At 49.1% G+C, this 25,613-nt stretch overlaps 1 protein-coding gene across 1 annotated transcript; it reads left to right on the forward strand.

Annotated features, from left to right (window-relative positions):
* Window positions 1-254: 254 nt before the first annotated feature.
* Window positions 255-24,975, forward strand: TEAD4 (TEA domain transcription factor 4). Its single transcript, XM_077807404.1, has 8 exons — window positions 255-365; window positions 1,942-1,985; window positions 3,411-3,466; window positions 5,404-5,534; window positions 6,216-6,389; window positions 18,040-18,180; window positions 19,932-20,084; window positions 24,845-24,975. The coding sequence occupies exons 1-8, from the start codon at window positions 255-257 to the stop codon at window positions 24,956-24,958; spliced, it is 924 nt and encodes a 307-aa protein (XP_077663530.1). The 3' UTR covers window positions 24,959-24,975.
* Window positions 24,976-25,613: the final 638 nt, after the last annotated feature.

Genomic DNA, 25,613 nt, shown 5'->3' on the forward strand with positions numbered 1-25,613 from the left:
AAGTGATTACTGGATTTTATAATGGAAGTTAAGTTGCAGTCTTAACTAGGGTGAGCTCTGTGCATTAGAAAGTCACTTGTGGTCCTGTTGAATGGCTTTACTGGCCTGATTTTTCAGAGGTGCTGAGCACCCATTTCCCTGATCGAAGTCCATGGGAGTTCTGGGTGCCCAGCACGACATATTGATTATTATAATCACCATGTCTTCTTTTCCCTTCCTCTCCCTCCTAGGATCAGGCAGCTAAAGATAAAGCCATGCAGAGTATGGCTACAATGTCATCTGCCCAGATCATCTCTGCAACCGCCTTCCACAGTAAAATGGTATTGCCTGGCCTCCCGCGACCAGCCTACCCTGCTGTGTCTGGGGTGAGTGAAGTGTCTCGATGGAAATGGGGCAGGAGAGTCAGCTAGAGATAAGAGTTAGGAACTGTGATAGACACACACCCCAGAAACAGACCACAGGGGACAAGTTCAAAGTGCACCTCATTAACATGAAGGGCAAAATTGCTATGTAACTGCAACATTTAGGGCCTGATTCACCTCTCAAGCTGGTGTAAATCAGGAGTAACTCCAGTGAAGTCAGTGGAGACACACTAAAACCGATGTAGACGAGAGGAGCATTTGTGATGTTAATCACCAGTGATGTTATAGGATGTCTGTGCTGTCTTTTTTGGCACATGGTTCTTTTGTATTGAGCAAATGCGTTCTTGCCATCTGTCCCCAGCCCCCTCTTGGGCACGTACAGTCACAAGTGCTTGTATACCATGGTGACAGGTGACCTCATATAGAAGCCTAAAGAGATGAGGCCTGATCCAAAGCCCACTGATGTCAATGGGGAAGACTTCCATTGACCACAGAGCCCTTTGAACCAAGCCATGGAACTTTAAGATTCTCTGTACCCTGCAGGATGAATCCCACTGAGATCCTGAGGGAAGGGATGCTCCTTCTGTCCAGGGCTCTGGGACTGTATAGTTCAGGGACTGTGCTAAGAGGGTGATGGAGGGTCAGATACATAATGCAGCCAGCATTAGATCAGTCACCTGAATGCCACGGCTGCTGCTTGCAGTAACAGGAAATCCCTCCATGTTGAGAAGTTCAGATTGCTCTTTTTTCCTTTTTCTTTTTGTAATGCAGCCATGTAAAGATCAGGAATTAACCTGATAAATAAAGAGGAGACACGATATCTGGACTCCGCACGCTGAACAAAATGCGAGGCCTACCTGTGTTCCTTCCTCACCCCTCCAGTTGCTGTCACCTCCCTGTCCTCACTTGGCCATTGTTACTGCACCACATGTCAGCACCCAGGCTGTCTCTTTGTCTCACTGTCTCTCCTTCCCCTCTTCTCCACCCTGTGACACGTCAGGAGAGTCAGAGTTTGGGATGGGGTCAGTATCCAGGTTTTGAAGTTCGACTGGTGGATGCTGATGGATCCAGGTTTTTTGAGCCATGGAGCAAGAAAACTTGTAACAGGCATGATTTTGCAAGGCTTCCCCCAGCCTGCTTTCTAGATGCACATAACCAGTGCAGAATGCCTTTGTGCAGCACAAAAGAAAGCTTTTCCTGCTCCATCTCTGAAGAAAGGTCTGTTTCCTGGTGCTAGCCTGCCCTACGGTGCCTCCCAGCTCATCTCAGTGTAACATGCTGAGTTAATCGCATGCAGCCAAGTTTTCAAAAGTGACTGTGGACTTTGGGGTCCCTGAAGTTGGACACCCAAAAATGGAGCCATTCTTACCCAGTGTCTACCGCTGGAAAAATTGTCCTTAATTACTTATCACATCTGGCTTAACCCTTCCAAGTCCCATCAGTGCCGCTGCAGGGGAATACAGGCTCACTTAGCCCTTCTCACAGTCTTGTTATGTGCCATCACTAGCCTCTGACAGGAGTAAGGTCTGATTTTCTTTAGCCTCAGGATGGTGACTGTGTCTGTACTTTGGTTTTGCAGTTTTGGCAAGGAGCTTTGCCAGGCCAAGCTGGATCCTCTCACGAGTGAGTACTCCCACGCCTAAGCATACACATGGCTGCTTCCCGTGCTGTGGTGGAAGTTCCCCTGAGCTGGGCAGTACCTTCAATTAGCTCGAGGTTAAGAAACCATAAGGCCATATGCTGCTGTTTCTCGGAAAGGCAGACACTCCCCAAGCTATCGATGGAAGCAGGCATGGATTTGAGGCAAAAGGCCTAGGGCTAAATTCAAAGATGAGTCTAAATGAGTTCAGAGGGAGTCTTAAACTGGTGAATCTTGCCCCTTCTTCTGACCCCTCCAAAATGTACATTACACTCATTCAAACTGCCTCTAGATTCACTTAGGCTCACTTAGGGTCTGATCCAATGCCTATCAAAGACAACAGAAAAGCTGGCTTCAAAGGGAACTGAGTGGGGGCCTTAACTCACCCTTTACACCCTCCTTTTATACTTCATCTTGGAATTTGCCCCACTGTGTCTATGGGTATCGGAGGGATTCACATTGGGCTTCATCTGGCCTACAGTGAGAATCCAGAAGAAAAGAGTGTAGCAAAAAAGGCAGTAACAGGAAGTTGTAAGAACAGTGTACATGAAAGTTGGCCACCTCTCCTCCTTCAACTCACACGTCTTGGCTTCTCAGCATGTAAGTCACACCCGTTTAGATGCCCTTGCACATCAGTAAGTGGGTATGAGTAGGTCCAAGGGACCCTAAAGCTATCTAGCACATATCAGCTTACATGTGGCCTCTGAATTAGACCTCTAGTTTGCAAGTGAACTGGGGAGGGATCCCTCAGGGATCTTGACTAAGGGCCAGATTTTCCAGAGCGTAGCACTCACCACCTCCCACTGAGAACAGGGGGCGCTGCCAGGTGCTGAACACTTCTGAAAATCTGGCCTAACTGGGAGTGGAACTCTGTTGATAGTCCAGTCCCAATTGAGGGTGTTGAGCACTTCTGAAAAGCTGTCCCCACATGGCCCATCACCAGGAAAGGAGCTCGCAGAGCCCAACACAGAGAGGCTGAGTTGCCATTTACTGACATTTCCCACACTTAAGTCCATCTCTGGACAAAAGGCTGTATAAATACATGGGCATTAGGGTCTAGGTGGGCAGGCCATGTAGGGAATCAAGTCAGAGGCCCTGCAATCTCCATACAGCCAATCGTTGAGGTGAGCTTGAAGGATGCCCCTGAGTGGGTCTGTGCTATTGGATACGTAGGTAAGAATGCGGTGTGCTGTGTGGGTCCCTTTTTATACATGGGGTGCTCTATTGAAGTTATGCTCTCAGAGGCCCCTTTTGTATAGGGACTGTTAGGGTCCCCTTTCTGGGCCCTCCTTGCCTCTCGTGGAGTTACTTTCTCTCCCCCCCCGGAAAGTCCTTCACCTAATTTACCCAGAGAACTGAACAAAATGCTTTGATTTTTCTTTAACTAACTCTCATGTATATTCCTACAGCGTGAAACCTTTTTCTCAACAAACCTATGCTGTTCAATCTCCACTCCCGTTACCAGGTAGGTAGGGAAACACAGTTTCTTGCACAGCACATACACATCATGTTGCCATGTAAGAAAATCATAGTTCTTTAGTCATAACTATAAAGGAGACTTACATGCTTCCTGCCACTAAAGGGGAAATGGAAAATTCGAATATTCCGCAAGGACCTGAGAAACCGCAAGAATGAGAACAACCCACATCTAGTCCCAGACTTGTTCTGTCCAGCCACAGGTTTATCTGATATAGCCAACCAATGCATGTCCCATCCAGCTCCACTCACTCAATCTAACCTCACCATACCTGATCCTGTGTTTTTAATTTCTCTCGTTACCACAAAGAGCAATATTTACTTGCAGTCTGAATGACTCCATTTAAAATTAAGGGAAGCCACAAACATGGAAGAAGAACAGTAAAGTTTCTGAGAGAGCACAGTGTGTGTGTCTCCTCTTACACCAGGCTGCAGCAACTCCAAAACCAAAGTGGCTGCTGTCTCGGCACACAGGCAGAGTTATTAGAAACATAGGCTGAGATTCTGAAAGCTGCCTAGGGGGATTTAGATGCCAAGTTCCCACTAGTTGAAGCAGAGCAAGGCTAAATGGCATGCTCAAGATTACGTAATAGGTCAATGGCGGAGGCGGAATTAGAAGTCACGAGATCCCAGCACCATGCTCCAGCCAGAAGATCGCTCTGTTTTCACCACAATAAGGGGGTTGTATTTCCAATGTGACTCTCCTCAGATGCCTTGTTCTAGTAGAGCAGAAGGTGGTTTTTCCTTCCCAATCTCAACATTTCCTCATTCATGGTGACTGCTCTGAGATATCCAAGCAGATTGTCTTGCTATTCATTTAAGGCCCAGTCCAGCTCCCACTGAAGTCAGTGGGAATCTTTCTTTTGACTTCAGTGGCAGTTAGATTGATCCATTACTTAGCAGCATATCCTGGGTTACTTCCTCAGGGAAGAACAGTTGAGAAACTGATCGGGGAGGGACAGAGTGATGGGACTGTGACAAGTGTTTTATATGAGGGTTGAAGTCCAAAAAAGATTCTCACTAGGCTGTGACATTAGATCAGAGGTGGGCAAACTACGGCCCGCAGGTCACATCCGGCCCGCGGGACCCTCCTGCCCGGCCCCTGAGCTCTTGGCCCGGGAGGCTTGCCACCGGCCCCTCCCCCGCTGTCTCCCATCCTCCGCAGCCTCAGCTCACTGTGCCGCTGGTGTGATGCTCTGGGCGGCCGGGCAGCGCAGCTGCAGAGCCGCGGCCTGACCCAGTGCTCTGGGAGGCGCAGCTGTAGTGTTGCCAGCCACCGGTGCTCCAGGCAGCGCGGTAAAGGGGCAGGGGGGTTGGATAGAGGGCAGGGGGGTTGGGGGTGGTGGATAGGGGGCGGGGTGGTCAGAGGGCGGGAAACGGGGGTTGGATGGGGCAGGGGTCCGGGCAGGGGGGGACAGTCAGGAAGGAGGCATGGGGTTGGATGGGGTGGCGGGAGCAGTCAGGGGCAGGGGTTCAGGGTGCGGTCCAGGGACAGGGAGAAGGGGTGGTTGGATGGGGCAGGAGTCCTGGGGGCAAGTCAGGAATGAGAGGGGAGGTTGGATGAGGTGGCAGGGAGCAGTCAGGGGTGGGGGGTCTGGGGATTATCAAGGGGCCAGGGTGGTGGATGGGGCAGGAGTCCTGTGGAGGCCGTCAGGGGGCAGGGAACAGGGGGATTGGATGGGTCAGGAGTCCTGGGGGAGCCTTCAGGAGGCTAGAAGCGGGGCGGGGCGGATAGGAGGTGGGGGCCAGGCCATGCCTGGCTGTTTGGGGAGACACAACCTCCCCTAACCGGCTCTCCATACAATTTTGGAAACCCGATGTGGCCCAGGCCAAAAAGTTTGCCCACCCCTGCATTAGATGCTGAAAATGACAGTTGTTGCTGACTTGGCTCTTTTTCATCTTATTTTTTCATCCCCTTGCATTTAGGGTTTGAGTCTCCTGCTGGCCTCTCACCTTCCCCATCGGCTCCACCTTGGCAGGGGCGAAGGGTTGCCAGCTCCAAACTTTGGATGTTAGAATTCTCTGCATTCTTGGAACAACAACAAGACCAAGATACAGTAAGATATGAACCTCACTCCCACTTCCCATGTATTTTTTGCCACTGGATAGCTTTAATTTACACTAGGTGTGCTGTTCAGTATGTGTCTAGCTATTTAACTATGTACTGAAGCGCCCGGTCCACTGAATTGCTCTGCATTGGCAGGGACAAATTTAGAAGCCAAGCTTGGGGAATTTAGGATCTGGTAAAAACAGATTCTCCTCCATTAAAATGTCCTAAGGCCCAAAAGACAGAATGACATGAAGCCAGTGTAGCCGCTTCTACACCATCGACTTCTGATCTCCCCTCCGAGTGTAGTGGGCATTCTGGGTATGTTCCAGGGTGGGAGGATGTGGCCAGAGCAAACTGCGCTCTGGTGATCATGAGATAGTGGTAGAATCCCTGTAGAGCCATTTCAGCAGGCGAGGGGCCAGACAGCACTTCCTGCAGTGTTTTCCTAAGAGGCCTCCTGCACATGTACCGTTCATGCCTGTTGTGAGGTAAATGATTTTTGGGTCCTAAGGCCCAAATGGGCTCCCTGGTTTGTCTCTGTCCAAAAGCTCCCCTGAATTCTATGGTTAGATGGTCCCAGCCAGTACATTCTGTTCCCATCTTTTCTGCTGTGAAGAGCACTGGATGATAACTCTGAACCGAGGCCCATCCTGTGTCACCCTAATGTCTCACACCTGTCTCCCTGCAGTATAACAAGCACCTGTTTGTTCACATTGGCCAGTCAAGCCCCAGCTACAGTGACCCCTACCTCGAGGCGGTGGACATCCGGCAGATCTATGACAAGTTCCCTGAGAAGAAAGGGGGCCTGAAGGAGCTCTTTGAAAAGGGGCCACCCAATGCCTTCTTCCTTGTCAAGTTCTGGGTAAGAGAAGGAAGCTCCCAGGCTGCCCAGCTGCTCCTGCTCCTTTTGCTATTTTGTGGGAAGTACCAGATACTCAGTGTTGAGTGTGCAGCTAATTCACCCACTGCTCGCATCTGGGACTCCCCCTGAAGAGCAAAACGCCTTATTGTGACATTCTGGCTGGAGCAAGGCAAATATTTGGTGTTGCCTTCTGCAAAGTTGTAACTGACTAAACTCTTGGGAGTTTGTTTAGTTGCAGTTCAGACCAGTGGTTTAATGATTGATGTGTAAGGGAAATCCTTCTCCTCTGCAACCTTGAAGCTATCTGTTCCCTGAATCTAAATATTCAATAACTTCCCAGCGTGCACTCTATTTCCCCCTTCCTGCCCTATTTCGCTATTTCTGTGGGTTTGCATTATCTATGTACAAGTGATTTACACTAGGCACAAGGCCGACCACAAAATAGGAAACATACACCAATGAAAGTGGATTATACAGCAAATGTGTTCTTGAAAACTGACCGAGAGGTTCTGGTAAATTGGCAGAAAACTTAAGGTTGAATCAGCCTGGCAAAATTCTACCCTCTCAGTTGCCTGGATTGAATTTTTGATGCGCAAGCTCAGGTTTTGCAAAAGCTGTAGCATTGTGCCATTGCATCTTGTGTGTGCTGCAGGGCACAGAGGAAATAATTTGGAGACGGATGTTATTGTAGGTATTATAAGATTACAAATAATAGCAGCTTGGGGCAGTGGCAGGGCTGGATGGCTGGGGGAATCTGTAATGAGTAATGAGATATGGAGCCTTTCACTTTAACATTACCACTTGCAACTCAATGCTGGATCATTTCTCATAGCAAGACTATGAGAAATGAGCTGATGGTCTTAGTCCCGTTCCTAGTGGACGCTCATCCTTCTCTCAGACTCATCATGTTAATTGTCACTAACTGACCACTTGATTGGCAGGCTCAGCAGAGACAGCAGGGAGTTCAGCAAGGAGGGTGAATGGCTTGTTTCTGAACACCTTTGTTGTGTTTCGAACTTTTTTTTTTTTTTTTTTTTACCCCAGATGGATAAACAAGGAGTTGATGCCACTGAAGTCTGAATTAAGCCTTTATTTTGAAGGATTTCAGTGGCATGAAGGCCATCTGCACAGGGGGGAATCTCACCTAAGGTGACTACATGTTGTCTCTGTGCTGGGCATGGGTGAGGCATCTCCTGATTGCAGGGCATGGACTGACATGTCCTGGTGTCTGGGGCATTCCAAATCCTGGTCTTGAATGATTTGGCATGTTGCGGAATTTGGAATGCATCGGAGAGCGCGCAGTCAGTGATACCATACGGCATTTTGGTTTCCTGGTTCCTTTTTGATACCGTGGGGGCACTGTATTTTGTTGAATCACAGAGGGAGCTTTATATGTCTGGTGATGAGTTGTGGTGGTGGCCTTTCTGTGCACCTAAAAGCAGGCACATTAATGGCCTTCAGGCATAAACGTTGTGCTGTGATCCTGTCTCTGCTTATCATAAGCTAAGCAAGATTGGGCAGGGTCAGTAATTGGATTGGAAACCTCCAAGGAATACTTACCATATATACTCGATCGTAAGCCAGTTCGTTTATAAGCTGACCCCCCCCGAAGATGGATACGTAAAAATGGAAAATTTTTATGACTCATTCATAAGCCGACCCTATAATTCAGGGGTCAGCAAACTTTGGCTCCCGGGCCATCAGGATAAGCTGCTGGCGAGCCGAGATGGTTTGTTTACCTCGAGCGTCCGCAGGCATGGAGGTAAACCTAAGTAAACAAAGTGTCCCGGCGCACCAGCTGCTTACCCTGACAGGCTGGGACAGCAACTGGTGGGGAAATTTTTTTGGGGGGAGAGAAGTTGGGGGTCAGGGGAGTAACCCCTGTGACCACCCCTTACATGACCCCACCCCTAGCCTGGGACCCCCACACTCTCCCCATCCCATCCCTTCCCACCTTATCTGGGTAGGGCCAGGGGAGGATATCTCTGGCCTGGCTGCAGATGGGGCGGCGTGGCCAGAATCGGAGAGCCTCTGGCCCCGCCTCTTCCTTTCTGGCTCTGCTGGCTGTGCTACCTCTCCTTGACCCCAATGTGGTGGGGAGGGGCTGTGTCCCACCTCTTCCTCTCTATACCCGTTCATAAGCCGACCCCCTTCTCTGGTGCTTCCTTTTTTTACTAAAAAAATTCAGCTTATGAACGAGTATATACAGTACTCTCTAGGATCTGCAAACAGCAGTATTTATGATTTACTGAATGTCAGTTTTGAACCAGTGTCTCAGCATGACACTATCGGGTACGGAGCTGCTGAAGAAGCTGTCTTGTGGATCAGATGTAAAACAGAGGTCTTGAGCACTTGTGAACATTTAAGAATCAGTGGCATTTTCACAAGAGTGTCAGTGTTAACCTTGTAAAATTTCACCTTGGTGTGGGGTAATGCATCTAAGGGAGTGTAATTTCTAAAGTGCACTAACATGTTATGCATTATTTCGTCCTTGTAGACCTTGCTGGTACACTTTAACATAGCACTGTTTGAGACAGTGCTGTGTTAAAGCACACTAGAGATTAGCACGCACCAGCGGGATCTACACAGACCAGTTAAAGCTTAGCACACTGGTGTGCTTTAGAAATCACACGTCTATAGAGCGCATTACCCCACGGTGTAGACAAGCCCTTTGATTATTACATTCTCCGTGGCTGAACATTAGAGCTAGTTGGGAAATTGATGGTGAGGGAAGAGGGTAGACTCTCTAGTGAAAAACTGAAAACAGAAATTTTCAGCCAACAACATTCATTTGGAAATTCTGCCGCAGTACCTCATGGCAGTTGTAGTTCGGGTGCCCCATGCCCTCATTCTGCTCTATGTGCCAGGCTCTCTGGCCAGACTACATCTCCCCTGGTGCCCTAGGGTCTTTTCTTTTGTTGAGCAACCACAGTACATCAGAGGAGATGTAGTTTGACTGGGAAACCCAGCCCATAGCAGAGAAAGGGGGCATGAGGGAGCAGAACTACAAGTTCTGTGAGGGCCTGTGGCGGCAGTTCCAAATAACTTTTTAGGGAGAGCGGGAAGGTGGCCAAAATTGTTCAGGTTTTGGCAGAAAACTGAAAACTTTTTGGTTTTGGAAGTTCTTTTTTTGACAAAGTCAAAATGTTCAGCAGAATCCAGACACCTCTTACAAAAAAAATCATTGAGTCAAAACCACTTTTTTTTTTTTTTCTGAAAAACCAATTCAGTGGAAAATTTTCAACCAATTCTGCTATGTAGCCCTGCATTTTCAACTGCATGAACAATGCAACTTCATTTCTTGTCTTAGTTGCTGTGCACTGCAAAGAAGCTACCTTATTCCTCCACAGAGGAGGCAGCTTTTTAGTGGTGGGTAAAGCAATACCTACATTATACAGTTGGTAAAGTCCTTTTGGATGAAAAGTATTCTATAAAAACAAGATACTGGCCAGAATTTTCAAACTTGCATGCCTAAAATTAGACACTTAAATCCATATTTAGATACATGTATGAGTGGATTGGTTTTCAGAGGTTCTGAGCTCCTGTTAGTTTCAATGGCAGTTGCTTATGGTCAGTGCCTCTCAAAATCAAGCTACTGATTTATTAAATTCTTATTTATTCATGTAATTCTATTGCTGTAGCACCCAGAAACCCCAGTGATAGACCAGTGTGCTAGGTGCTGTCCAAACACAGAAGAAAACAACAGTTCCTGCCCCAAAGAGCTTGCAAGGATTCGATGCCTAACTTAAAACACCCAAGTTTGGGGATTTTGGCCATTACCAGCAACGGCTGGCTCTAGTGAGACAGATCTGTGCCCATATTCATTCATTAGTTTTTTAGTTTTCAGATGTCAAACATACAATTTGTTTAAAACTTGAGCGCTCCCAGCACACACACCCCTTTGATGAATTTGGCCTTTGGAGCCCGAGGGACAATGAACTGACCCTTGGCCTTGGATCGACAGCTTGTGAAGAGCTGCTCCGTGACATTTCTCCATGCTCTGAGCGCATTCCAGCACAGGACAATGAATATGAGACATTACCCTCCTAACACATGGGCAGCGGCAGCCCTGCTCTTTTCCAGCGTAACGTTATCTCTCGCACCTGTTACTTGGCTCTCCCCCTGAACATCCTGCTACAGGCATGTGTATTAATAGCACGGGGGGTGGGGGAGTTCTTATGGCTTCACACGCCATTGGAATGGAGCACTCGCAGTGTAAAACTTTCAGGGGATGGCGTATGAGTCCAGGGGCCACACAGGGAGGGAGATGGAATGCAGATGAGAGACCAGGGGTTCCATGTGGGCAGTCGGAGTCCAGCGCTGTCCAAAGCACCTGTCTGCAGAGGTAAACCACCTGCTGCCACTCAAGGGTTAATTTAAAGTGCACAGAGCATTCTGATTCAGAACTAGGTGCATCTGAGGAATTGCCCAAAGGGCTGATAGGAGACTTTTCCTAAACGGGTGATAAATAAGCATAATAATCTCTTCACCTCGGCAATAGGAAAGCCTAGAAACCAATCAAATTGTTTGGTTCTTTCTTTTCATGAAGTGAATGAAATACTCATAGAAGGGGCTGGAGGGGAGGACTGGAGACTGAAATAATCTGCTTTCCCACAGAACAAAGCAGCAGCACTGCACGCTTCCCCACGCACGGTGCCCAGCCCGCCAGTGTGCCTTAAATCTGGACCTGGCAGGTACTGCCTGGAGGGATGAGAGGGCAATTCAGTTTCTAAGTCCATTCTGTCCTTGGCCTCTCTAATTGCCATTGCAGACAGCAAACAAGGCAGCAATTAGTGATGAAGATTTTTATGATGTTTGCACCTTTCACTGAGGATGGGACTGAGAACCCCCGTTAATTTCACCTGGGCTAAGGAATCCTAGCAAGACTGCACTGACTTTTAACAGCTGTTCTGTTCTAACAAGGGGCTTTGTAAAAATGCACTTCTTCCAGCCAATTTGCTTGCCATGTGCGTTCAGAAGCGTAGGAATTGTGTGTTGGCAGAGGGAGCTGTGTCGAAGAGCAGGGGCAGCTGTCCTCCAGTTGTCAAAGTGGCATGGAGTCTTGCAGTCTTGTTGAACTCTTCTCTGCTCCTGGATTCCCAGATCTCGCTAGTGGCTGGAAATGTGTTCTGTTATCTTTGGTTAGCCAAAATCCTCCCCCTTTCCTCTCAGATATGGATCTAGCCACCAAGACCCAAGTTCTACCTTCTCCAAGCCAGACTATTGTTTTGCATGGAACCTACCATGGCGACCATCTGGAAGCTGCAGCTGATGCAGGATTCCATAGGCCTGCCTTCTAAGAGGGAAATATGTAATGAGTAGGGCCCTGCCAAATTCATGGTCCATTTTGGTCAATTTCATGGTCATAGGATTTTTAAAATCGTCAAATAGTCAGAGCTGGGCACTGAAGGCAGCAGCCGCGGAGCTTCCTGCAGCTGGGTGAGGTACCCGAGAGCAGCTGTGCTGGGGATAGGGTTGCCAACTTTCTAACTGCACAAAACCGAACACCCTTGCCCAGCCCCCCGCCCTTTCTCCAAGGCCCCGCCCTCTGCTAACTCCATCCCTCTCCTCTGTCGCTCCCCCGCTCTCACTCAATTTCACCAGGCTGGGGCAGGGGGTTGGGGTACAGGAGGGGGTGAGGGCTCTGGCTCGGGGTGTGGGCTCTGAGGTGGAACTAGTGATGAGGGGTTTGGGATGTGGGAAGGGGCTCCAAGATGGGGCAGGAGGTTGGGCTTCGGGACGGGGTTTGGGCTCTCGCTGGATGTATGAACTCTAAGGTGGGGCCAGAGATGAGGGGGTTGGGGTGCAGGAGGGGGCTCCAGGCTGGGGCCGAGGGGTTCAGAGTGAGGGAAGCGGGTGTTGGATGCAGGCTCTGGGAGCAGCAAGCACTTTAAATACAAGCATAGAGCCAACGCTCATAATTTCAGATATAAAAATGATACATGCATATGAATAGGATTAATACATGCAGTAGAACATAACCTTTGCAAAGATATGTTACATAGCATATCTAGCATAAAACATATTCCAGTTACGTCATATTGACACTTATAAGCATAGTTCTATAAAGCATTATGGAGTGCAACGTCACAGCGCCTACCCCGTGGCCCCAGCCCCGGAGCTGCCGCGGCAGGGAGAGGCACCTCTCCTCCCCAGCCCAGGTGTTGCTGTGGGGAGAGAAAGCTGGGTGGAGTCCTCTCTCCCCTCCGTAGCCCCAGAGCACCGTCCTGCACCCCAAACTCCTCATCCTGAGCCCCACCCCAGAGCCCGCACCCCCAGCCGGAGCCCTCACACCCCTGCACCCCAACCCTCTGCCCCAGCCCTAAACCTCTCATCTCTGGCCCCACCCCAGAGCCCTCCCCCCTGCACGCAACCCTCTGCCCCAGCCCTGAGCCTCCTCCCACACTCCGAACCTCTCTCCGAACCCATCCCTGACACATCACCTTCATAGTGGTGCACATAACAAAATTCATTCCGCACGTGGGTGGGAAAAATTAGAGGGAACACTGGCCGGGAGGTTCAAAGGTGACTAACATAGATAGGTGCCCAACTCCTATTGATTTTCAATGGGAGTTGGGTGCTTAACTGCCAAACGCCTCTATGAAAAATCCCAGCTGTAATATGCAACGTGCTTGGGATTGAAAGGCGCTGAATAAACATAAAATATCACTGGATTATAGGTGGTTACTTCATTGGGACATGGCATATCAGGATGGTTCCCAGGAAACGGGTTTGGATGAGGCCTGGTCTGCATTTAAAATGTAGTTTGACATAGCTACGGAGCTCAGAGGTGTGAAAAACCCATAGCTATGCCAACCAAGTTCTGGTGCAGATGCAGCTAGGTCAGTGGAAGGCTGCTTCTGTTGACCTAGCCACCATCCCTCAGAGAGGTGGTTTTCTACAGCAGTGGAAAAATGCTGTCGGCTGCATTTATACTACAGGGTTATGCTGGCATAGCTACAGCGTTGGGGCTATGCTACTAGTAGTGTAGACATGGGCTTAATGTTACTGAATGGTAATGCTCCCTGCTTTATTGGAACAGCATTAACATAAATTTACCTAGTGCCAAATAGTTTAATGTGGATTAACTAGGTGTTAAACAGGTGTTTAAACCCTGACCTTTTCATAGGTGAGTTGCCCACTATGGAGGCACCTGCAGTGACTTCTTAGTTAAGGTTGTGTGGAGCTTTTTACTTAAAGTGGGACTGCAATCCTTCTGTTTCACCTCTCAGTGACTGAATTTGTTTCCCAAAAATTCTACCACAATTACTGGTCAAGAGATAATTCAGTTTTCTCTGAGGTTTTCTGGATAAAATGCTTGCTAATTTTTCTAGAGAAAACATTGTAAAATCTGATTTTGAAACAACCCCACATCTTTTTTTGATCACCTATGCTACATAGCCACAAAGTCCAGAATGCACACAGTTAAGCCCGGATCCTTTACTCCTCTTGCTCAATGGGACTACTCAGGTGTGAAAATTACTCACATGTGTCAGTGCTTGCAGGATCAGGGCCGAGACAGCCTCATATGTTAAAGAAACAGCAGGTGAGCTAATACACTGATAAAACACCGTGCAGAATTGTATCAACTGCCACAGGAAAACCAAAGTATCCTGTTGAAAGCGTAGAACATAGGTACTGACAACGTTATTAAGACATTAGGGACAGATCCATAGCTGGTGTAAATTGGAGCAGTTCCTTTGGCTTCAGTGAAGCTATGCTGATTTACATTAGCTGAAGATCTGCCCAATCCTTTAGAGAGAAGAGACTGTAGCTTATAAAACATTGGAGTCTCTCAAAATAAGACAGACCATTCTGACAATGAAATGCGTTACATAACATATAAAAGAGTAAAGAAGCATTTAAAGATGCTATGTCTGTTTAAGGCTTTGGTAATAACTGTATGCAGTTATGTTGTATAATTTGAGGACTGGTCGGCAGCTGTAGCTAAAGGCTGTATTGCAAAGCACACTTAAATGGGGCAGAGCAATGGTTGCATATTCTTAACTCTGACATTTCTTGACTCTTGAGTGCCCAACTATGCAACCTTCCTGTTCTACTAATATAGATTTTTTTTCACTGAATTGATCTTTGTCCACCTGGGATTGTGGCTGGAGACTACAGCTGCTAGGCTAGAATTCAGACCTGTAGCCACTGTACTTACTTCATAAAAGCCTGCCATAAACCCATCTGTCATTTGGTCCTGAGTATGTGCTGTGACAGATGGATAATATCCTGAATAAACCTTATGGAATTAAGATAAACTTTATTGCAGGGGTGGCCAAACTTACTGGTCCTCTGAGCTGCATATGATAATCTTCTGAAGTTTGAGAGCCGGACACGTCTGCCAGAGCTCGTGGCTTCAGCCCTGCAGGCCGTGCCTGCTGGGGCTCGGGGCATCAATCCCGTTGCCCCAGCAGGCACCTCCTGAGGGGCTGAAGCCCTGAGACCCACCACCCCGCCACAGGGCAGAAGCCCTGAGCTCTACCTGCCCCAGTGTGGTAGGTGGAGAATGTGTGCGGCGGGGGGGGAGAGGAGCAGGCTCCATGAGCCACACTTTAACTGTAAAAGAGCTGCATGCAGCTCGCGAGCCATGGTTTGGTCACCCCTGCTTTCCTGAGTTAAGTTAGACCTCACGGAAGTAGGGTTAATACCTTTAGGGTCCATTGTATTAAAAATGCAGTGGTGTAGGTGTTGTTGTGAAATTATATGTATTTCCATGGGACGGGTAAAGCAGGGGGTGATCAGGCAAATTCCCCCAGGTTGTGACATCTCCAGCAAAGCCATCTCCCTGGAAAGATGCGCATATGCTAGTTCAAACTGGATTCTCCAGGGATTGACAGACAAAGGAAGGGTTTGGGTAAATAGCCTGGTTTTAAACTGGCTCAGGGCCTTTTTCCTGATCCAGCAAATGGACAGGACCCCGGTCCATGGAGGGCCCCAATCCTTAGGGCAGTGGTTTGGTCCGCGGAACTATGTCTGAGGGGTCCGCAAAAGACTTCGACTGAAAATTGACTGAACAGAATTCAACCATATGTACTGACAATAGATTTCCAAAGGGGTCTGTACCTCCATTTGACATTTTTTAGGGGGTCTGAGAACCACTGCTTATGGGTTGGGTTGGAAGGACCTGGCCTACTAAGGTCCCATAAGCTTGTTTTATGCTGAAGCTGTGATGAACTTGTAACCACAAAGAAACCCCTGGGGTGGGGCTTTGAAGGACTGCTCCTGCCATAATCTATGTTAGAGTTGGGGTTAACTCTGGTAAGCTTATTAGCATGTGTAGGGGTTCTTTTGTTCTTTCTGATATGTTTTCTTAATATGCTTTTTACCTTAAGAATAAAGTAAGCTTGTTTAAGAAGTGCTGACTGTGGTACCTTATAACCGTAGCAATTACACCCGTTAGCCGTCTCTGAGGAGAAAGCGAGGAGGTGTCCTTGGGCAGCCTATCTGTGCTGGGAATCACACAGTGCAGGCAGGGAGCTGTGCAGCCTGGACATACTCTGGTCAGGAGGGAGAGAGACGGGAGTCTCCATCCAGAAAGGCGTCGGCCGGGGAGCTGGAAGCCTGTGCGTGGATGCCTTTGCTGGACCACTAAGGGGAAATACAGGGGCAGTTGCTCTGAACTTGCGACATGTGCTTTGGGAAAATGAGTGGTGATTGGATTTCAGTGGCTTGCTGGCTCAGCTTTCAATGGCATCATGTATCTACCTGAGCCCAACAGGTTTCCTGAAGGCGCCCATTTCCTCCAGGTACCCATTGCACGCAGCACGTTGCAGCCTGTGCGGATGCAGAGGGAGGCAGCAGGGATGGGACAATGGAGCTGACGTGCTAAGTGGGAAATGGAAATTGGACTTGGTGAAATAAATGGTAGGGTTGATTGCATTTCCTCCTTCTCCTTGCCCTCCATGTGCCTGCAGCAGCACGTTAACCAGCAGGGGAATTAGATTGGATTGAAATGCTGTACGTTTCTACATGGCTTCCTGCTAATGTTGTTAGTGTCACCACTGGCAAAGCGATGAATTCATCTGTGGCGTTGGCTCCAGCGTTTGGTGGGGATCAACACCTGCTGGTCACTTGTGTAGCGCAGAGTCCTTGTCGGCCCCGGCCAGCTTGTGCTCCCAGGCTTCCGATTCTGGAGCTAAAACTGTAACTTCCTGGAAATGATAATAAACTGGTACCACTATCTCTTGCGGGGGGCCCCAGAGAAAGATTCACGTAACACCTCTCCTGGTCGAGGAGAGATGGGACCTGTGATGAACAGGACAAGGATTCTTTATTGTGCTTGCCGTACATGCAGACAGACCAGGTTCTTGGCTCTCTAACTCCTAGCCTGACGAACACAGCCAGTGCAGAGTCTCCCTATATCTGGGCTTGGCCGCAGCAGTCATGGAAGAACCTGCTGACTTTGTTCCAATACTAAGGGTCTGTCAGCGCTGTGATCCCACCTTCGCTCTAGCTCTGTTTAAACATGGTGTAAGGAGGACGGTGATCAATTGTCCTCCATGTCCACCAGCACCAAGGGTAGGACAAGAAATAATCAGCTGAGTTTGCAGCAAAGGAGATTTAGGTTGGATGTTAGGAAAAACTTTCCAACTGTAAAAGTAGTTAAGCACTGGAGAGGCTGTGGGATCCCAATCCTTGGATAGCAAGAAGAGGTTAGGCATACACCTCTCAGGGACGGTCTAGGTATTCTAATCCTACCTCAGCATGGGGAGATGCACTAGCTGACCTCATGAGGTCCCTTCCCGCCCTATATTTCTGGGATTATTTGGATTTTCTTAGCAGGATTCTAGCAGGTTTCTCTGACCAATGTGAACATGAAGTTTTTTCTGAGAATCCCACTAGCTGTGCTGCACAGTGGGCTCTCCCAGTGTCTAGTGTAGAGCATGGTTCCATAACCAGGTTCTTGGATAAAAATCTCTGCTGGCGGTCAGGAAAACCATGCTAGAACTGTGTTCCTAGTATGCTGGTTCTTGTCGCACTGTCAACAGGGCCATAGAGTCCACTGTCCCAGAAGCAGAAAGAGATTTTCTTCCCCATTTCCCTTAACCTTTCAGGGGGGTAGTACAGATTGAACCAGCCCATAGGAATCGAAGGAAAGGTAATATAGTAAATTAGCACCTGGTCACATCAGGCACTGAGGAATTTGGGGCTCTCTGTTCTCTTATTTCATGAAGTTGAATAAACTAAATGCCTTTTTCTGTTGCTTTGTTTTTTGCAAGGCACCTGTAAACTTTTCTTTTCCTTGTTCAGGATAGAATATCAGGCTAGTGTGACCCCTGGTGGTAGTGGTGTAGCACCACATCTTCAAACTTAGAGCCCTAATGATAGCTTGTGCACCTAATTTAAGCCCACAAATACCTATTTCAAGGCCCTAAATAGGGATTTAAATGTCAAAATTAGAATTTAGATGCGTAACTTTAGGCACCCAAATTTGAAAAGGTGTCCCATGCCCAGATTTCCTCCACTTCTTGGGCACACATGTTGATCTGCTTTGGCAGCGTGATTTCCCCTCTCCCTGACCCCCAAAAACAAAAGCCCAAGGCCAGAGGAGAACTTTTTCCTTGGGTGGTGTGTGTGATGCCAGTGACCCAAAACTAATGAGCTACTTGGGAATTGCCTACTATCCTTGTCTTTTTTCCTGCAGGCTGATTTGAACACCAACATTGAAGATGAATCCAGATCTTTCTATGGTGTTTCCAGCCAATACGAAAGCCCAGAAAACATGATCATTACTTGCTCCACTAAGGTGTGCTCCTTCGGAAAGCAGGTGGTGGAGAAAGTGGAGGTAGGAAGAGAAGGCAGCAGAGCCCTGAGTGCAGAGTACTCTGGGGTGCAATTCAGCCCTTGCATGTCCTCACAAACCCCACCGGTGCCTCTGAGGGCAGAAAGTATCCCCTTGTCAGGGTGGTGGCTTGGAAAAGGATTGAAAATCAGGAAGCATCAGTCTAGTGCAGTGTGTCAGACATGCAGGGATGGGCCTGATCCTGCCTGTAGTGTTGCCCCCTCACACAATTTTATCACATGTCTTGCAATATTTGGTGTTTTTCTTAAAGTGCCAGCTCCTGGAGTCCAGTGATTGAGAGAGACTCAGCTTTCATTGTTTTAAACAATGAAGTTTCCAGCCCTCATAGTTGAGGAGAAAAGCTTGAAAATGTGACCTCTTGGGGCTTACAAACTAGAAGGCAAATAGAAAGATCCCCACATTTATTATTATTTTTATAGACTCATGATTTTTAAGCCAGTCTTTTGTGATTTTTATGGGGCTTGAGTCGGGATTTTTAAACACATGGCTCTAGCCTGCTCAGTGTGTTCAGCTGGCCTGCAGGATGATTCTCAACAAAGATAGAATATATAGACAAAGGAAGTTTCTAACCCATATGTTTACAAAGATAAACCTTTACTGACAGATAATGCCACCCACCCAGGGTGAGTGTCTAGGCCAATCCCTTCTGCTCCTCATATAACCGCAAGCTCTGACAGGAATAGTGCTACACTTTTTTTAAAAGTGCAGCAAGAACGGCTGCTCTTCACCGTGTCTGCTGAAATCAAAAGCAAATCTCTGGCTAGGGGCCATCCCACTGCTCTGGGCTCAGCAAAGATTGGGAGCCTCATGGCAATCTCAAAAGAGGGGAGAAGAAGCAGCACCTCCTCCTCCTCTGAATTACTGTTGCGATGGGGGTGCCGGCACGTGGGGGAGGAGATAGGATTCTAATGGGAAAACAAGATGAAGGCATATGGGGAATGCAGAGGGTTGCTAAGAAGTGATAAACTCCCCTGTCACTTCAGTTTGGGGGAAGTTTACATGTACATGTTAGGGGGGAGGGATAGCTCAGGGGTTTGAGCATTGGCCTGCTAAACCCAGGGTTGTGAGTTCAATCCTTGAGGGGGCCATTTAGGGATCTGGGGCAAAAATTGGGGATTGGTCCTGCTGTGAGCAGGGGGTTGGACTAGATGACCTCCTGAGGTCCCTTCCAACCCTGATATTCTATGATTCTATACTGGAGCTAAAATGTGATAGTAATGAAAGAGTTCCACAAATGTTTAATCCCCATTTGCTAATCTGGGCAGCATGGTCTGGTAGGTAGAGAATTGGACTGGGACTCAGGGTGTATATTCCTAGATGTGCCGTTGCCTTGCTGTGTGATCTCAGACAAGTCACAACCTCTGGGTGCCTCAGTTTCTCCATCAGTGAAACAGGAATAATGCTACTGAGCTATCTCACAGAGGCATTGGGAAGCTTAAATCATTAATAGCAGCAGAGCACCCTGAGGTCCTTAGCTCGAAGGCGCTATAATAGTGCAAACTGTTATTACCACAGTAGATATGTTCCTTTGCTTTTCTTTAAATAATCAAAGCAGGAGAAATTTGAGAGCTCAAGGAAAGCTACTTCAGAGTGGATGATTGTAAGGAATGATGAATGAACTAATGTTAGTAAAGCGATGTGAAAATGCACGTGGTTATTATTATTTTAACTATCAGTAACATTAATAAAAACAGTGGTGACCCTGTGTGCACCTTTTCTCTTTTACACTATAGACGGAGTATGCTCACTATGAAAATGGACACTATTCCTATCGCATCCACCGCTCCCCTCTTTGTGAATACATGATTAATTTCATCCATAAACTCAAACATCTCCCAGAGAAATACATGATGAACAGCGTGCTGGAGAACTTTACTATTTTACAGGTGGGGGCACTGAATTGTTTTTATTGTTGCCTTGAAATATTTAAGCCATATCCAAGAGTCCCCAGCTGCGAGTCAAAGTTTTCCACATACAGCTCAATAGTTAATTTTATTTAGTGTCAGTTGCGTCTCAGCACCCCTTACAGAGCTACGCAGAGTGCAGTTATTCAGATAAATAGGATCAGGAACACAGGGAGAAGAATGAGAGGCATGGGCAATGGAGAGAAAGGAGAGATGAAGAAGGTTTGAAAAGGGAGAGTAGATGACGCCAAAAAGCTGTGCCAGATGTGAAGGCAGAAGTTGCAATAAAGAAGACTCCAGTATCAACAACAGACAGAGGGTGAAATAATTGTCCCTGCTCTGGCCCCTTTACACCATTTAAGAGGGCCAGTGCATCATAAAAAAACCCTAAAAGCCCTGGTTGTGACTGCGGGAAGATTACTCCAGTTCATGCACTGCTGAAGACAGCCATAAAGCTGCCTTCCCAGGACCCATCCCAAATCCTGGCATAAACAGCGGGACAGGAAGGGGCGTGTTGCTGCAGAGATTCCATGCAGCACTGCAGCCCATAAGGCAAGCCCTGGGTTGGGAAGTTGCCAGAGCTTAGGCTCCCAGAGCTGTCCAAATTACACTTGGGCCCTTTCCAGCCCCTGGCGCAGCCAAGAATTAGGAGGGTGCAAGGGTGGTTTAAAGCCACTCTGGACTGTGAGCTCTGTGCTGTGCCTCTTTAAGGCACAGCATGGATTCTCACTCACTAGATCTGTGAAGGATGCTCCTGTGGCTAATGCCCAAGATTGTGAATCTGGAGGCCTGGGTTTTGTTCCTGGCTTTGCCCTGGAAATCCTGTGACCTTGGTCAAGTCACATCACCCCTCCGTAGCTTATTTTCCTTATCTGTAGGACAGAGTTAATGCCATTTCTCTACCTCACAGGGCCTTGTGAAGCTTTAGTCCTTCACAGTTGTATCGAACTTTTAGATCCTTGGAGGAAAGGTGCTTGCTGAGTAAATGCCAAGTGTTGTTATAGATGAAAATGAGCAGAGAAAGGAGGTGGGGCAGTGGAGAGAGACGAGGTCTGTGCGCCATAGTTCATGCCGACGAGCACTTGTAAATGCTTTCCAGCACACCTCCTTCCATAGCCTTCCCCAGTGTCCCTGTACATCTACAGATGAACTTGCCCTATTGTTCTACCTGCTCATCTCATTTCCTTCCCACGGGGTTTTACAGTCTGAATAATCGTAGGTACTCCCCCGCCTCCCACCACAGACAGCTATATCTCACGTAGGCCAACAAAGCCTTTCACATCCTGCACTGGTAATCCTACAGCCTTGGGTCCTAGAGTACAGTCTGAGAATTTTCTACCCTCCCCACCTTCTTCCACTTGGGTGTGAGGGGTCTCTCGTGGTACAAGGTGTTTTAACCCTTTGGCTCCCGGGGCCAAATAGAGACAAGTCTCAATAAATTCTTCCAGCCCCCTCCTGTGGTTTTCACCAGCTTAGGGTCCCTCTAGACGTAGTCTCTTACGTACCATCATGTAATGCATGCCCTGCCTTATGCAACTCTTCTGAATGTGGGTCTCTGAGGCTACGGGAGTCTAGTTGGCTGCTACCTCCCTGGAGCACTTGGATGCCCGCTTCCACACTTGGGCCTGGCCAGTTCCCATCTCTGAATCCCGGACAGAGGGCAATGGTTAGTTCAGCCACAAAGGTAAGCATAAGGCATGAAAATAAAATAGAACACAACAAAATCAGCTAAAAAATTCACAAATTAACAAATGAGCTCCTTCCCTCCTGGAGCATTGTCTCCAAGGGTGGCCATGCTCCTCTAAGGTACAGGCCCACAATTGGTCTGATAGCAGATCAGCCTGGGGTACTGTGACATCCTTGACAGATCAAGGAGTAACGGTCTCAAGTTACAGTGGGGAAGGTTTAGGTTGGATATTAGGAAAAACTTTTTCACTAGGAGGGTGGTGAAGCACTGGAATGGGTTACCTAGGGAGGTGGTGGAATCTCCTTCCTCAGAGGTTTTTAAGATCAGGCTTGACAAAGCCCTGGCTGGGATGATTTAATTGGGGATGGGTCCTGCTTTGAGCAGGGGGTTGGACTAGATGACCTCCTGAGGTCCCTTCCAACCCTGATATTCTATGGGTATGTCTACACTGCCCGCTGGATCGGCGGGCAACAATTGATCCAGCGGGGGGGTTGATTTATCGCGGCTAGTCTAGACGTGATAAATCGACCCCCAAGCGCTCTCCCGTCAACTCCTGTACACCAGCTCGGCGAGAGGCGCAGCAGAGTCGATGGGGGAGCAGCAGCAGTCAACTCACCGTAGTGAAGACGCCGCGGTGAGTAGGTCTAAGTACGTCGACTTCAGCTATGTTATTCACGTAGCTGAAGTTGAGTAACTAGATCGATTCCCCCCTCCAGTGTAGACCAGGGCTATGATTCTATGATCTGCCAGCATGAGGATTTAGCTTCTGACCCTCCTGGCTCCTCACGCAGGACAGAACGGGGCAAAGGTCTGCTGTAGAACACAGCCACTAAGGGAGCTGTGCTGGGAACGGTGGGATGCATACAACAATCGCTGTCAGCGATCAGTCACGCAGGCTGCAGGAGAGAGATTCTGCAGCGTAGCGGAGATTATTGAGGGGCTGGGATGGGGGAGGGGTCGATGTAGTAAGAAAAGTAACAAGCAGGAGGCTGTACGAATGTGTAAATTCAAGTAGGCAACTCACAGGCACCTTTTGCTTACATCATCTTGGTGTGTAAGTTAAACCCATTCCGCATTGCTTACCCCCATTCATCCACCAGAAAGTGAGCATTGGGAGGTATAAGGGAGTCCATCTTACATCCAGGGGTGGCAAGTTGTATGGGCCCATGGTGCCCAGGCTCCAGCAATATTCAGGGCCTGGGGGCCCGGCTCCACCAATTTTTGGGGCCGGGTCTCTCCCCAGGATCTGCCTGCTGACCACCACCCCCCCCGCACCCCTCTCGAGTGTCCCCCGGCCCCCACGTGCTGCCCCCACGTGCTGCCCCCACGCACCTCCCCTGGCTCCAAGAGCGTCCCTGACTCTCCCCTGCAGCTCCATGCTGCCTCCACTCTGCTGGCTTCTGGCATCAACTGCCGCCGCAGGGTCCTAGTGCCCGACATCCGCTAATGCCAGGGCAGGGTGCCCTGACCCTGCCCTTCTGCCTCGGACCCTTCCCTTTTCCATTGGGACCCTCTAGCAACACAGAGGGTCCCCCGCCCGCAGTCACCGCTCCTGCCCTACGCTGGGCAAGGGGCAGCTCCATCCCCCACCCCCAGTGAGGCTACAGTGAGGGGCAGCAACAGGGGAGGAGGCGCACATGTGATGGAAGCTGCCCCCTCCCCCCCCGGCACCCACCACAGGGGAGACAAGGGGGCTTCCTGGATCTGAGAGGGGCCCTAGGATCACATGCTGTGACAGTGGTACGGGGTGAGTGTGCTACCAAAGGAGAGAGGGGGGCCCCTCCCCCAGAGCTCACTGCTGCCGGCGGGAAGAGGGCTGAGGGGAGTCCTCCTCTCTGGCCCCAGCCCCAAGGCAGCCTGCCTGCACCCAAATCATCCCCAGCCCTGCCCCACCCCCGAGCCCACACCCCCAGCCAGAGCCCTCACCCCCTGCACCCCAACCCTCTGCCCCAGCCCTGAGCCCCCTCCTGTATCATGAACCCCTCATCCCCAGCCCCACCCCACAGCCATCACCCCTGCACCCCCTCCCACCCTCAAACTGCCTCCCAAAGCCTGCACCCCCTCCCTTCGCACCCTCTCCCATCCCCAAACTCCATCTCAGAGCCTGCACCCCTCACCCCCTCCTGCACACCCATCCCCTGCCCCAGCCTGGAGCCTGCACCCAGCACCCAAACTCTGTCCCAAAGCCTGCACTCCTCACCCCCTCTTGCACCCCCACCTGCTGCCTCAGCCCAGAGCCTGCACCCAGCACCCAAACTCCATCCCAGAGCCTGCATCCCAGACTCCCTCCCAGAGCCCAACCTCTCACCCCTTCTGCACCCAAACTCCCTCCCAGAGCCTGCACCCTCCACGCTTCCTGCACACCAATCCCCAGCCCAAGGCCTGCACCCCAGACCTCCTCCCCCCCACCCAAACTCCCTCCCAGAGCCTTAGGCAGGTGGGGGGGCGGAGTTGGGGGGAGGTTCTGGGCACCACCAAAATTTCTACAAACCTGCTACCTTGCTTACATCTCAACTGTGAATTAGGCTCCAAGTCTTGATGTCCCCTCCTACCGCACTCCACAAGCTGCTAAGAGCCCTCTTTCACTGGCATCAGCAGACCTTTCCCTTCAGCACCCTCTCAGTGCTGGGGAATTCTCAGTGTAATTCACCCTTCGTCACCCCTGGGAACAGTGACATCCGCTGGCTCCAAGGACACACGGCTGCTCACTGCTCCCAGTCCCGGCAAGACTTTCCCCCCCTTGCTTGGTGAGTGCTTATTATTCACTGGCCACATATTTCCATTCTTTATGGTCCTGAGGACGCTTCTCCTCCTGTGCTTTCACTGCATCTCAGTCCTCACGTTGTGAGAAAGCGCCCCCTGTTGGTACCAAGCAGATGTTTCATTACTGGTGTTTGGAGACAGCCGCAGTTTGGGGTGTCATTGCTGAACTGTGTATCTTTCCTGTTGTTCATTCTGTGGATTATGTTTAACACTGGATACGTTCAAAGGTGTTAGAATATTTACAAGTTGAGACAGAAAAAATAGCACTTGCTTTCTTTTCTCATCTGTCTAGGTTGTGACGAACAGGGACACTCAAGAGACCTTGCTGTGCATAGCGTATGTTTTTGAGGTGTCAGCAAGTGAACATGGTGCCCAGCATCACATCTACCGGCTGGTGAAGGACTAGAGATTCTCTGCCCAGGAACTGCCTCCATGAATGTATATCTGAGGGAAACGCCCGTGCCTAACCCCAATACCGATCCGAAAAATAAACTGCAGACATGGTGTATTTTCAGAAAAAAATCTTCGAGCTAGTTTGTGATTGCAAGTGTAAAATAGTGCAGCGTCATGGGCTTGTGTAATTGGGGAAAAGGCTTGAAACAAAGACATTGAAAACACAACATCACACCACACCACCAATCTCTGTTAACTGCCCCTTTGGGTTCCATGTTATTTGGGGCAACCAGGCCGCCGAGCAGCTCAAGGATAATAGGATGCAGATGTACATCATACACATGCTCATGTGCACAGACATACAGTCACAGATGTACACCTGCATGCTTGCACACAGTCTCATGCACTGGGTCACAAGTACAAGTTGAGTCCGATGCATGCACATGCCTGGTCATGTACACATACACACAGTCATGTATGTATTCCCAGGTCCACGTGTGCACTCCAGGCCAGCACTCTTGCCCAGAGACACATTTGCACAGTTAAATGGATGCAAGAATAGAGATGTGCACAATAGACGTGCCCAGGCACAAGCATGCACACAGCAATGCATGTGTGCAAGCAGACACATACATAATCACATATGCAAGTGGACTCATTTGCACACG

Source organism: Eretmochelys imbricata, chromosome 1, assembly GCF_965152235.1.
Source record: "Eretmochelys imbricata isolate rEreImb1 chromosome 1, rEreImb1.hap1, whole genome shotgun sequence".
NCBI classification, from domain to species: Eukaryota; Metazoa; Chordata; order Testudines; family Cheloniidae; genus Eretmochelys; species Eretmochelys imbricata.

Excerpts from the sequence above, each read along its gene's own strand:
- TEAD4 (XM_077807404.1), top strand. The coding sequence starts at position 255 with ATGCAGAGTATGGCTACAATGTCATCTGCCCAGATCATCTCTGCAACC. Across the intron at positions 3,467-5,403 it reads ATCTCCACTCCCGTTACCAG|GGTTTGAGTCTCCTGCTGGC; the intron begins GTAGGTAGGGAA and ends CCTTGCATTTAG. Across the intron at positions 18,181-19,931 it reads AGGTGGTGGAGAAAGTGGAG|ACGGAGTATGCTCACTATGA; the intron begins GTAGGAAGAGAA and ends TTTACACTATAG.